We start from the raw sequence: 12,146 nt of genomic DNA on the forward strand, positions 1-12,146 counted from the left end.
GTGAAGGGGTAACTTCCGGTGGTTGTGTAAACAGTAAAGATGGCGGCGTCCTGTGTGTGTCGCGCCGCGCTCAGCCGGACTCTGGGCAGGTTCAGATGGTCTGCAGGACACAGGTCAGGTCACACCAGCCTCCGATTTTACTCCCCGTTACCCAGCTGTGGTGTGCTGTTTGTCAGCTGGTTATCAGCTGGTTATCAGCTGGTTATCAGCTGGTTACTGACGTCAGACTGCACCAAACTCCATTCAGAAAACTGCAGGTTCTCACGTCCTTTGCACCAAATTCTCAGGTTTGCATGCAGATCGGGGCAGAAAGCACACTGCTCAGGGTTTAATGTGTCGGGACATTTTCCTCAGATAGAAATAGTCCATGATCCCTTCAGTGATCAATAACTGATCACTGAAGGGATCAATAACTGATCATCATGAAGCCGAAACCAGCCGAAGCACCATTCGGTGTGATTCGGCTGGTTCGGCTGATGGTCTCTAATTAATGACGTTTACCTGCTGACATCACAGAGGAGTCAAGGTTATGTCACCCTCTCAGGTACCGTTACACCACGGGTCAGAGTGTCCCCGTGACGTCAGAGGTAGGAGACCGCTCGGCATCCTGGGTAACTGTTAGCAGAAACGATGCCTTTCAGAGGGGAGGAAGAAGAGGAAAACCGCTTCTGTGGGCAGCTGTGGGTAAGCCACTCACACCAAAGCCCATTCATAAATCTGTGGATTTAACTCTCCCTTTACTCCTGTGTGTGCAGCCTTCTCCCTGTTCAGCAGCTAAGCCACTCACACCAAAGCCCATTCATAAATCTGTGGATTTAACTCTCCCTTTACTCCTGTGTGTGCAGCCTTCTCCCTGTTCGGCAGCTCTGAGGAAGACAAGCGAGATGAAGCTCAGAAGAAGGCGGACGAGATGACCCTGCTGCTGAAAAAGGCCAAGGTACCAAAACCCCGACCGGGCCAGAACCAGGGACACAAGCCCCTGTGTGAGGAGCTGCAGCAGGAAAAGGCTGTGGTGTTAGTTATTGTTTAGTGCTGATTAGTTATTGTTTAGTGTTGGTTTAGTGTTGGTTAGTTTTTGTTTAGTGTTGATTAGTTATTGTTTAGTGTTGGTTAGTTACTGTTTAGTGTTGATTAGTTATTGTTTAGTGTTGATTAGTTATTGTTTAGTGTTGGTTAGTTACTGTTTAGTGTTGATTAGTTATTGTTTAGTGTTGGTTAGTTACTGTTTAGTGTTGGTTAGTTACTGTTTAGTGTTGATTAGTTATTGTTTAGTGTTGGTTAGTTATTGTTTAGTGTTGATTAGTTATTGTTTAGTGTTGGTTAGTTACTGTTTAGTGTTGGTTAGTTACTGTTTAGTGTTGATTAGTTATTGTTTAGTGTTGGTTAGTTACTGTTTAGTGTTGATTAGTTATTGTTTAGTGTTGATTAGTTATTGTTTAGTGTTGGTTAGTTATTGTTTAGTGTTGATTAGTTATTGTTTAGTGTTGGTTAGTTATTGTTTAGCGTTGGTTAGTTATTGTTTAGTGCTGTTTAGTGTTGGTTTAGTGCTGGTTTAGTGCTGATTAGATATTGTTTAGTGCTGATTAGTTATTGTTTAGTGTTGGTTAGTTATTGTTTAGTGTTGATTAGTTATTGTTTAGTGTTGGTTAGTTATTGTTTAGTGCTGATTAGTTATTGTTTAGTGTTGGTTAGTTACTGTTTAGTGTTGATTAGTTATTGTTTAGTGTTGATTAGTTATTGTTTAGTGTTGGTTAGTTATTGTTTAGTGTTGATTAGTTATTGTTTAGTGTTGGTTAGTTATTGTTTAGCGTTGGTTAGTTATTGTTTAGTGCTGTTTAGTGTTGGTTTAGTGCTGGTTTAGTGCTGATTAGATATTGTTTAGTGCTGATTAGTTATTGTTTAGTGCTGATTAGTTATTGTTTAGTGTTGGTTAGTTATTGTTTAGTGTTGGTTTAGTGCTGGTTTAGTGCTGATTAGTTATTGTTTAGTGTTGGTTAGTTATTGTTTAGTGCTGATTAGTTATTGTTTAGTGTTGGTTTAGTGCTGGTTTAGTGCTGATTAGTTATTGTTTAGTGTTGGTTAGTTATTGTTTAGTGCTGATTAGTTATTGTTTAGTGTTGGTTTAGTGCTGGTTTAGTGTTGATTAGTTATTGTTTAGTGCTGATTAGTTATTGTTTAGTGTTGGTTAGTTATTGTTTAGTGTTGGTTAGTTATTGTTTAGTGTTGATTAGTTATTGGTTAGTTATTGTTTAGTGTTGGTTAGTTATTGTTTAGTGTTGGTTTAGTGCTGGTTTAGTGCTGATTAGTTATTGTTTAGTGTTGGTTTAGTGCTGGTTTAGTGCTGATTAGTTATTGTTTAGTGTTGGTTAGTTATTGTTTAGTGTTGGTTTAGTGCTGATTAGTTATTGTTTAGTGTTGGTTAGTTATTGTTTAGTGTTGGTTTAGTGCTGATTAGTTATTGTTTAGTGTTGGTTTAGTGCTGGTTTAGTGCTGATTAGTTATTGTTTAGTGTTGGTTAGTTATTGTTTAGTGTTGGTTAGTTATTGTTTAGTGTTGGTTAGTTATTGTTTAGTGTTGGTTTAGTGCTGATTAGTTATTATTTAGTGTTGGTTAGTTATTGTTTAGTGTTGGTTTAGTGCTGATTAGTTATTGTTTAGTGTTGGTTTAGTGTTGGTTAGTTATTGTTTAGTGTTGGTTTAGTGTTGGTTTAGTGCTGGTTAGGTCTGGTTTAGTTCTTGTTTAGTTCTGTGTCTCAGGTAACTGGTACTGACAGGTGTGTGCGCTTGTCTTATAGCTCAGCATGTATCGCGGGCAGCTGCAGGCGGCCTCATCCTTCCTCCATCAGGCGGTTGCTCTAGCTCATCAGACCCACAACAACCAGGCCATCATCTACACCTACAGCCAGGTAAACTCTCACTAACCAGACCCACAACAACCAGGCCATCATCTACACCTACAGCCAGGTAAACTCTCACTAACCAGACCCACAACAACCAGGCCATCATCTACACTTACAGCCAGGTAAACTCTCACTAACCAGACCCACAACAACCAGGCCATCATCTACACCTACAGCCAGGTAAACTCTCACTAACCAGACCCACAACAACCAGGCCATCATCTACACCTACAGCCAGGTAAACTCTCACTAACCAGACCCACAACAACCAGGCCATCATCTACACCTACAGCCAGGTAAACTCTCACTAACCAGACCCACAACAACCAGGCCATCATCTACACCTACAGCCAGGTAAACTCTCACTAACCAGAGCCACAACAACCAGGCCATCATCTACACTTACAGCCAGGTAAACTCTCACTAACCAGACCCACAACAACCAGGCCATCATCTACACCTACAGCCAGGTAAACTCTCCCTAACCAGACCCACAACAACCAGGCCATCATCTACACTTACAGCCAGGTAAACTCTCACTAACCAGACCCACAACAACCAGGCCATCATCTACACCTACAGCCAGGTAAACTCTCACTAACCAGACCCACAACAACCAGGCCATCATCTACACCTACAGCCAGGTAAACTCTCACTAACCAGACCCACAACAACCAGGCCATCATCTACACTTACAGCCAAGTAAACACTCACTAACCAGACCCACAACAACCAGGCCATCATCTACACCTACAGCCAAGTAAACACTCACTAACCAGACCCACAACAACCAGGCCATCATCTACACCTACAGCCAGGTAAACTCTCACTAACCAGACCCACAACAACCAGGCCATCATCTACACCTACAGCCAGGTAAACTCTCACTAACCAGACCCACAACAACCAGGCCATCATCTACACCTACAGCCAGGTAAACTCTCACTAACCAGACCCACAACAACCAGGCCATCATCTACACCTACAGCCAAGTAAACACTCACTAACCAGACCCACAACAACCAGGCCATCATCTACACCTACAGCCAAGTAAACACTCACTAACCAGACCCACAACAACCAGGCCATCATCTACACCTACAGCCAAGTAAACACTCACTAACCAGACCCACAACAACCAGGCCATCATCTACACTTACAGCCAGGTAAACTCTCACTAACCAGACCCACAACAACCAGGCCATCATCTACACTTACAGCCAGGTAAACTCTCACTAACCAGACCCACAACAACCAGGCCATCATCTACACTTACAGCCAGGTAAACTCTCACTAACCAGACCCACAACAACCAGGCCATCATCTACACCTACAGCCAGGTAAACTCTCACTAACCAGACCCACAACAACCAGGCCATCATCTACACCTACAGCCAAGTAAACACTCACTAACCAGACCCACAACAACCAGGCCATCATCTACACTTACAGCCAGGTAAACTCTCACTAACCAGACCCACAACAACCAGGCCATCATCTACACTTACAGCCAGGTAAACTCTCACTAACCAGACCCACAACAACCAGGCCATCATCTACACCTACAGCCAGGTAAACTCTCACTAACCAGACCCACAACAACCAGGCCATCATCTACACTTACAGCCAGGTAAACTCTCACTAAAGCTCCTGAAGTCCAACAACTGGAACAATAAAAATGTTCCTCTTCCTCCTCAGATGGCGAACCTGGCCTACGTTCGGGGTCAGCTGGACAATGTGAGTATTGTCCAATCACAGCTCAGATGTAACCATGTAAACAGTAAGATGACTTTTTCCTCCATGTTTTATTTTTTTTTTACTGTTGATAATTTTGTAACTTGGCTGCTGCTTTTCTTCTTCTGTGGTTTCCTTTCAGACGGCTCATGTTGCATATGTTTGTCTGGTGACTCCACCCTCTGTTCCTCTTCCTCTCAGGCAGAGAAACTCTTCAAAGCAGCCATGAGCTTCATGCTGGCAGGAGGAACTCCAGAGGTGAGCTTTACCCCACCTTTATATGAACAGATAAACCCCACAGGTGAGCTTTACCCCACCTGCATATGAACAGATAAACCCCACAGGTGAGCTTTACCCCACCTGCATATGAACAGGTAAACCCCACAGGTGAGTTTTACCCCACCTGCATATGAACAGATAAACCCCACAGGTGAGCTTTACCCCACCTGCATATGAACAGGTAAACCCCACAGGTGAGCTTTACCCCACCTGCATATGAACAGATAAACCCCACAGGTGAGCTTTACCCCACCTGCATATGAACAGGTAAACCCCACAGGTGAGCTTTACCCCACCTGCATATGAACAGGTAAACCCCACAGGTGAGCTTTACCCCACCTGCACATGAACAGGTAAACCCCACAGGTGAGCTTTACCCCACCTGCACATGAATAGGTAAACCCCACAGGTGAGTTTTACCCCACCTGCATATGAACAGATAAACCCCACAGGTGAGCTTTACCCCACCTGCATATGAACAGGTAAACCCCACAGGTGAGCTTTACCCCACCTGCATATGAACAGATAAACCCCACAGGTGAGCTTTACCCCACCTGCATATGAACAGGTAAACCCCACAGGTGAGCTTTACCCCACCTGCACATGAACAGGTAAACCCTACAGGTGAGCTTTACCCCACCTTGTCTGTTTCCAGGACGATAACGCCGTCATCGAGATGTCTCTGAAACTGGCCACCATCTACGTTGAGCAGAACAAGTAAGAGCCGGGTCTGACTGATCAGCTGACAGGAAGTGATCAGCTGACAGGAAGGTCAGAGGTCGCTGACTCCTCTGTTTGTTTGTTTGAGGGTGGAGCTTGCAGAGCACGGTTACAGGTTCTGTACGGAGTCCCTGGAGGCCAAACTGCAGAAACACAAGGAGCTGAAAGAAGAGGAGAAGACAGGTGAGACGGACAGGTGATTCACACCTGTGAGGCAGGTGGTAGATGCTGTTCATAACTCGCTTTGTTGTGGTGTTTGTCAGAGGATCAGGAGGCTCTGAGGAAGGAGACCCGCCTCCTGCTCGGCCTCTGCTTGGACTCACGGGCTCGATATCGAGCCTCAACGCTGTCGCTGAGCCTGGCTGGAAAGGACTACCAGAGCGCCCTGGATATATGCTGCCAGGAGCAGGGAGAGACACACCCACAGGTAGGGACACGCCCACAGGTAGAGACACTCACAGGTAGAGACACGCCCACAGGTAGAGACACTCACAGGTAGAGACACGCCCACAGGTAGAGACACTCACAGGTAGAGACACGCCCACAGGTAGGGACACACCCACAGGTAGAGACACTCACAGGTAGGGACACACCCACAGGTAGGGACACGCCCACAGGTAGGGACACGCCCACAGGTAGAGACACGCCCACAGGTAGGGACACGCCCGTAGGTAGAGACACGCCCGTAGGTAGAGACACGCCCACAGGTAGGGACACGCCCACAGGTAGAGATACGCCCACAGGTAGAGACACTCACAGGTAGGGACACGCCCACAGGTGGGGACACGCCCGCAGGTAGAGACACTCACAGGTAGGGACACGCCCACAGGTAGGGACACGCCCACAGGTAGAGATACGCCCACAGGTAGAGACACTCACAGGTAGGGACACGCCCACAGGTGGGGACACGCCCGCAGGTGGGGACACGCCCACAGGTAGGGACACGCCCACAGGTAGAGACACGCCCACAGGTAGGGACACGCCCACTGGTAGACACGCCCACAGGTAGACACGCCCACAGGGAGAGACACGCCCACAGGTAGAGACGCCCACAGGTAGGGACACGCCCACAGGTAGGGACACGCCCACAGGTAGGGACACGCCCACAGGGAGAGACACGCCCACAGGTAGAGACGCCCGCAGGTGGGGACACGCCCACAGGTAGGGACACGCCCACAGGTAGGGACACGCCCACAGGTAGACACGCCCACAGGTAGACACGCCCACAGGGAGAGACACGCCCACAGGTAGAGACGCCCACAGGTAGGGACACGCCCACAGGGAGAGACACGCCCACAGGTAGAGACGCCCACAGGTAGGGACACGCCCACAGGGAGAGACACGCCCACAGGTAGAGACGCCCACAGGTGGGGACACGCCCACAGGTAGGGACACGCCCACAGGTAGGGACACGCCCACAGGTAGACACGCCCACAGGTAGACACGCCCACAGGGAGAGACACGCCCACAGGTAGAGACGCCCACAGGTAGGGACACGCCCACAGGTAGAGACGCCCACAGGTAGGGACACGCCCGCAGGTAGGGACACGCCCACAGGGAGAGACACGCCCGCAGGTAGGGACACGCCCGCAGGTAGAGACTCGCCCGCAGGTAGAGACTCGCCCGCAGGTAGAGACTCGCCCGCAGGTAGAGACACGCCCACAGGTAGAGACACGCCCGCAGGGAGAGACACTCACAGGTAGGGACACGCCCGCAGGTAGGGACACGCCCACAGGGAGAGACACTCACAGGTAGGGACACGCCCACAGGGAGAGACACGCCCGCAGGTAGGGACACGCCCGCAGGTGGGGACACGCCCACAGGTAGGGACACGCCCACAGGTAGAGACACGCCCACAGGTAGGGACACGCCCACAGGTAGAGACACGCCCGCAGGTAGAGACACTCACAGGTAGGGACACACCCACAGGTAGGGACACGCCCACAGGGAGAGACACTCACAGGTAGGGACACGCCCACAGGGAGAGACACTCACAGGTAGGGACACGCCCACAGGGAGAGACACTCACAGGTAGGGACACGCCCACAGGGAGAGACACGCCCGCAGGTAGGGACACGCCCACAGGTAGAGACACGCCCGCAGGTAGGGACACGCCCGCAGGTAGAGACTCGCCCGCAGGTAGAGACTCGCCCGCAGGTAGAGATTCGCCCGCAGGTAGAGACACGCCCACAGGTAGAGACACGCCCGCAGGGAGAGACACTCACAGGTAGGGACACGCCCGCAGGTAGGGACACGCCCACAGGGAGAGACACTCACAGGTAGGGACACGCCCACAGGGAGAGACACGCCCGCAGGTAGGGACACGCCCGCAGGTGGGGACACGCCCACAGGTAGGGACACGCCCACAGGTAGAGACACGCCCACAGGTAGAGACACGCCCACAGGTAGGGACACGCCCACAGGTAGAGACACGCCCGCAGGTAGAGACACTCACAGGTAGGGACACACCCACAGGTAGGGACACGCCCACAGGGAGAGACACTCACAGGTAGGGACACGCCCACAGGGAGAGACACTCACAGGTAGGGACACGCCCACAGGGAGAGACACTCACAGGTAGGGACACGCCCACAGATGGGGACACGCCCGCAGGGAGAGACACTCACAGATAGGGACACGCCCACAGGGAGAGACACGCCCGCAGGTAGGGACACGCCCACAGGGAGAGACACGCCCACAGGGAGAGACACGCCCACAGGTAGGGACACGCCCACAGGTAGACACGCCCACAGGTAGGGACACGCCCACTGGTAGAGATGCCCACAGGTAGACACGCCCACAGGTAGACACGCCCACAGGGAGAGACACGCCCACAGGTAGAGACGCCCACAGGTTGGGACACGCCCACAGGGAGAGACACGCCCGCAGGTAGGGACACGCCCGCAGGTAGAGACTCGCCCGCAGGTAGAGACTCGCCCACAGGTAGAGACACGCCCGCAGGGAGAGACACTCACAGGTAGGGACACGCCCGCAGGTAGGGACACGCCCGCAGGTAGGGACACGCCCACAGGGAGAGACACGCCCGCAGGTAGGGACACGCCCGCAGGTAGAGACACGCCCACAGGGAGAGACACTCACAGGTAGGGACACGCCCGCAGGTAGGGACACGCCCACAGGTAGAGACACGCCCACAGGTAGAGACACTCACAGGTAGGGACACGCCCACAGGGAGAGACACTCACAGGGAGAGACACGCCCGCAGGTAGGGACACGCCCGCAGGTAGGGACACGCCCGCAGGGAGAGACACGCCCCCAGGTAGGGACACGCCCACAGGTAGGGACACGCCCACAGGTAGAGACACGCCCGCAGGTAGGGACACGCCCGCAGGGAGAGACACGCCCACAGGGAGAGACACGCCCACAGGTAGGGACACGCCCGCAGGGAGAGACACGCCCACAGGTAGGGACACGCCCGCAGGGAGAGACACGCCCGCAGGTAGGGACACGCCCGCAGGTAGGGACACACCCACAGGTAGGGACACGCCCGCAGGGAGAGACACGCCCGCAGGTAGGGACACGCCCGCAGGTAGGGACACGCCCACAGGTAGGGACACGCCCGCAGGGAGAGACACGCCCGCAGGTAGAGACACGCCCGCAGGGAGAGAGACGCCCACAGATGGGGACACGCCCACAGGTAGAGACACGCCCGCAGGTAGAGACACTCACAGGTAGGGACACACTCACAGGTAGGGACACGCCCACAGGGAGAGACACTCACAGGGAGAGACACGCCCGCAGGTAGAGACACGCCCGCAGGGAGAGAGACGCCCACAGATGGGGACACGCCCACAGGTAGAGACACGCCCGCAGGTAGAGACACTCACAGGTAGGGACACACTCACAGGTAGGGACACGCCCACAGGGAGAGACACTCACAGGGAGAGACACCCACAGGGAGAGACACCCACAGGTAGGGACACGCCCGCAGGGAGAGACACGCCCGCAGGTAGGGACACACCCACAGGTAGGGACACGCCCGCAGGGAGAGACACGCCCGCAGGTAGGGACACGCCCGCAGGTAGGGACACGCCCACAGGGAGAGACACTCACAGGGAGAGACACGCCCGCAGGTAGGGACACGCCCGCAGGTAGGGACACGCCCGCAGGTAGGGACACGCCCGCAGGTAGGGACACGCGCGCAGGGAGAGACACGCCCGCAGGTAGGGACACGCCCGCAGGTAGGGACACGCCCGCAGGTAGGGACACGCCCACAGGGAGAGACACGCCCGCAGGGAGAGACACGCCCACAGGTAGGGACACGCCCGCAGGTAGGGACACGCCCGCAGGTAGAGACACGCCCGCAGGTAGGGACACGCCCACAGGTAGGGACACGCCCGCAGGTAGGGACACGCCCGCAGGTAGGGACACGCGCGCAGGGAGAGACACGCCCGCAGGTAGGGACACGCCCGCAGGTAGGGACACGCCCGCAGGGAGAGACACGCCCGCAGGGAGAGACACGCCCACAGGTAGGGACACGCCCACAGGTAGGGACACGCCCGCAGGTAGGGACACGCCCGCAGGTAGGGACACGCCCGCAGGTAGGGACACGCGCGCAGGGAGAGACACGCCCGCAGGTAGGGACACGCCCGCAGGTAGGGACACGCCCGCAGGGAGAGACACGCCCGCAGGGAGAGACACGCCCGCAGGTAGGGACACGCGCGCAGGGAGAGACACGCCCGCAGGGAGAGACACGCCCACAGGTAGGGACACGCCCGCAGGGAGAGACACGCCCGCAGGGAGAGACACGCCCACAGGTAGGGACACGCCCACAGGTAGGGACACGCCCGCAGGGAGAGACACGCCCACAGGTAGGGACACGCCCGCAGGGAGAGACACGCCCACAGGTAGGGACACGCCCGCAGGGAGAGACACGCCCACAGGGAGAGACACGCCCGCAGGGAGAGACACGCCCACAGGGAGAGACACGCCCGCAGGGAGAGACACGCCCACAGGGAGAGACACGCCCACAGGGAGAGACACGCCCGCAGGGAGAGACACGCCCGCAGGGAGAGACACGCCCGCAGGGAGAGACACGCCCGCAGGGAGAGACACGCCCACAGGGAGAGACACGCCCACAGGGAGAGACACGCCCGCAGGGACTTATTTTCAGGTTTTAAATGTCTCTCTAAAACGGGTTTCTGTATCTCCTGCCAGTCTTTGGTTCTGATGAGTGACCTGGCCACCATCCTGGACCTGCAGGGTCGCCATGACGACGCCCTGGCGCTGGTCCAGCGGGCGGTGGCCCTGAGCCGCTCCGTGGGGCACCCGGACCAGCACGTGCTGCTGGGAAACATGGCGGGAATCCTGCTGCACACAGGTGAGCTCGGGCCGAGGCTCCGATCAGGTTGTGTCCTCAGCCGGTCTGATCGGCTCCGCTTCTGTCCCCGCAGGCCGGCTGGACGACTCGGTCAGTCTCTACCAGGAGGCTCTGGGTCTGGCTCGGCAGGTCGGGGACCAGGGATCTGTGGACAGGATCCAGGAGGGACTGAAGGAGGTGAAGAAGAGGAGGAGCCAGGGGACGAAGGAGGAGGCAGCTCAGTGACTGTTACGGGACCAAAGACCGGTCCACATCTCCAGAGTCTTATTGTGACTCCCAATGTGTCAATAAGTGGCCCCGGGAAGTCCCGGTGTTACCCCCCCGAGATTAGAAATACTCCAGCTGTACTTCATCAATAAGTGGCCCCGGGAAGTCCCGGTGTTACCCCCCCGAGATTAGAAATACTCCAGCTGTACTTCATCAATAAGTGGCCCCGGGAAGTCCCGGTGTTACCCCCCCAAGATTAGAGATACTCCAGCTGTACTTCATCAATAAGTGGCCCCGGGAAGTCCCGGTGTTACCCCCCCAAGATTAGAGATACTCCAGCTGTACTTCATCAATAAGTGGCCCCGGGAAGTCCCGGTGTTACCCCCCCAAGATTAGAAATACTCCAGCTGTACTTCAGGATACTCTGTTCACATGTGTTGGTACTGAAATACAAACTGAACCAGAACCTGTGTGTCGTGTTTCTGTCTCAGGTGTGTGTGTGAGTGTGTGTGTGGGTAATAATAATAAAAATATATTTTATTTATAAAGCACTTTACATCAACTTAATGACCTCAGAGTGCTACATTTTAGAACGAGCATTTAAAAAACAAAGCAAAACAAACAAATAAAGAAAAATAATTTAAGTATTTTTCAGTTCAGCTAAAGGCTTTTCTACAAAGGTGAGTTTTCAGGCCTTTTTTAAAAGAAAAATGAAGCCAAAGGAGGGATCTGAGGATGGCTGGGATATGGTGGTACCCCCCCATCAGGATCCTGGCAGCACAGTTCTGGATGTACTGCAGCTGCTGGAGGTTCTTCCTGGGATCCCGATGAGGAATGCGTTGCAGTAGTCCAGCCGGGAGGAGACAGGAGGGTGAGTACGGGGCGGAGTTTGGCAACGTTTCTGAGGTGGAAGAAGGAGGGGGGCCTCAAAGGTCAGGTGGGGGTCCATCCTAACACCGGGGTTGAGAT

The 12,146-nt window shown here is 53.9% G+C and overlaps 1 protein-coding gene across 1 annotated transcript; it reads left to right on the top strand.

Moving 5' to 3' along the window:
- ttc19 (tetratricopeptide repeat domain 19) lies at nt 1–11,643 on the top strand. Its single transcript, XM_075482478.1, has 11 exons — nt 1–113; nt 545–684; nt 846–937; nt 2,795–2,905; nt 4,598–4,636; nt 4,835–4,891; nt 5,568–5,629; nt 5,721–5,815; nt 5,896–6,059; nt 10,808–10,970; nt 11,044–11,643. Exons 1-11 carry the CDS (start codon nt 40–42, stop codon nt 11,193–11,195), a joined length of 1,149 nt encoding a protein of 382 aa, XP_075338593.1. The 5' UTR covers nt 1–39; the 3' UTR covers nt 11,196–11,643.
- The last annotated feature ends 503 nt before the right edge of the window (nt 11,644–12,146 follow it).

The sequence above is a fragment of the Odontesthes bonariensis genome, chromosome 14 (genome assembly GCF_027942865.1).
Source record: "Odontesthes bonariensis isolate fOdoBon6 chromosome 14, fOdoBon6.hap1, whole genome shotgun sequence".
NCBI lineage: Eukaryota > Metazoa > Chordata > Actinopteri > Atheriniformes > Atherinopsidae > Odontesthes > Odontesthes bonariensis.

Excerpts from the sequence above, each read along its gene's own strand:
- ttc19 (XM_075482478.1), top strand. The coding sequence starts at position 40 with ATGGCGGCGTCCTGTGTGTGTCGCGCCGCGCTCAGCCGGACTCTGGGC. Across the intron at positions 4,892-5,567 it reads TGGCAGGAGGAACTCCAGAG|GACGATAACGCCGTCATCGA; the intron begins GTGAGCTTTACC and ends GTCTGTTTCCAG. Across the intron at positions 6,060-10,807 it reads AGGGAGAGACACACCCACAG|TCTTTGGTTCTGATGAGTGA; the intron begins GTAGGGACACGC and ends ATCTCCTGCCAG.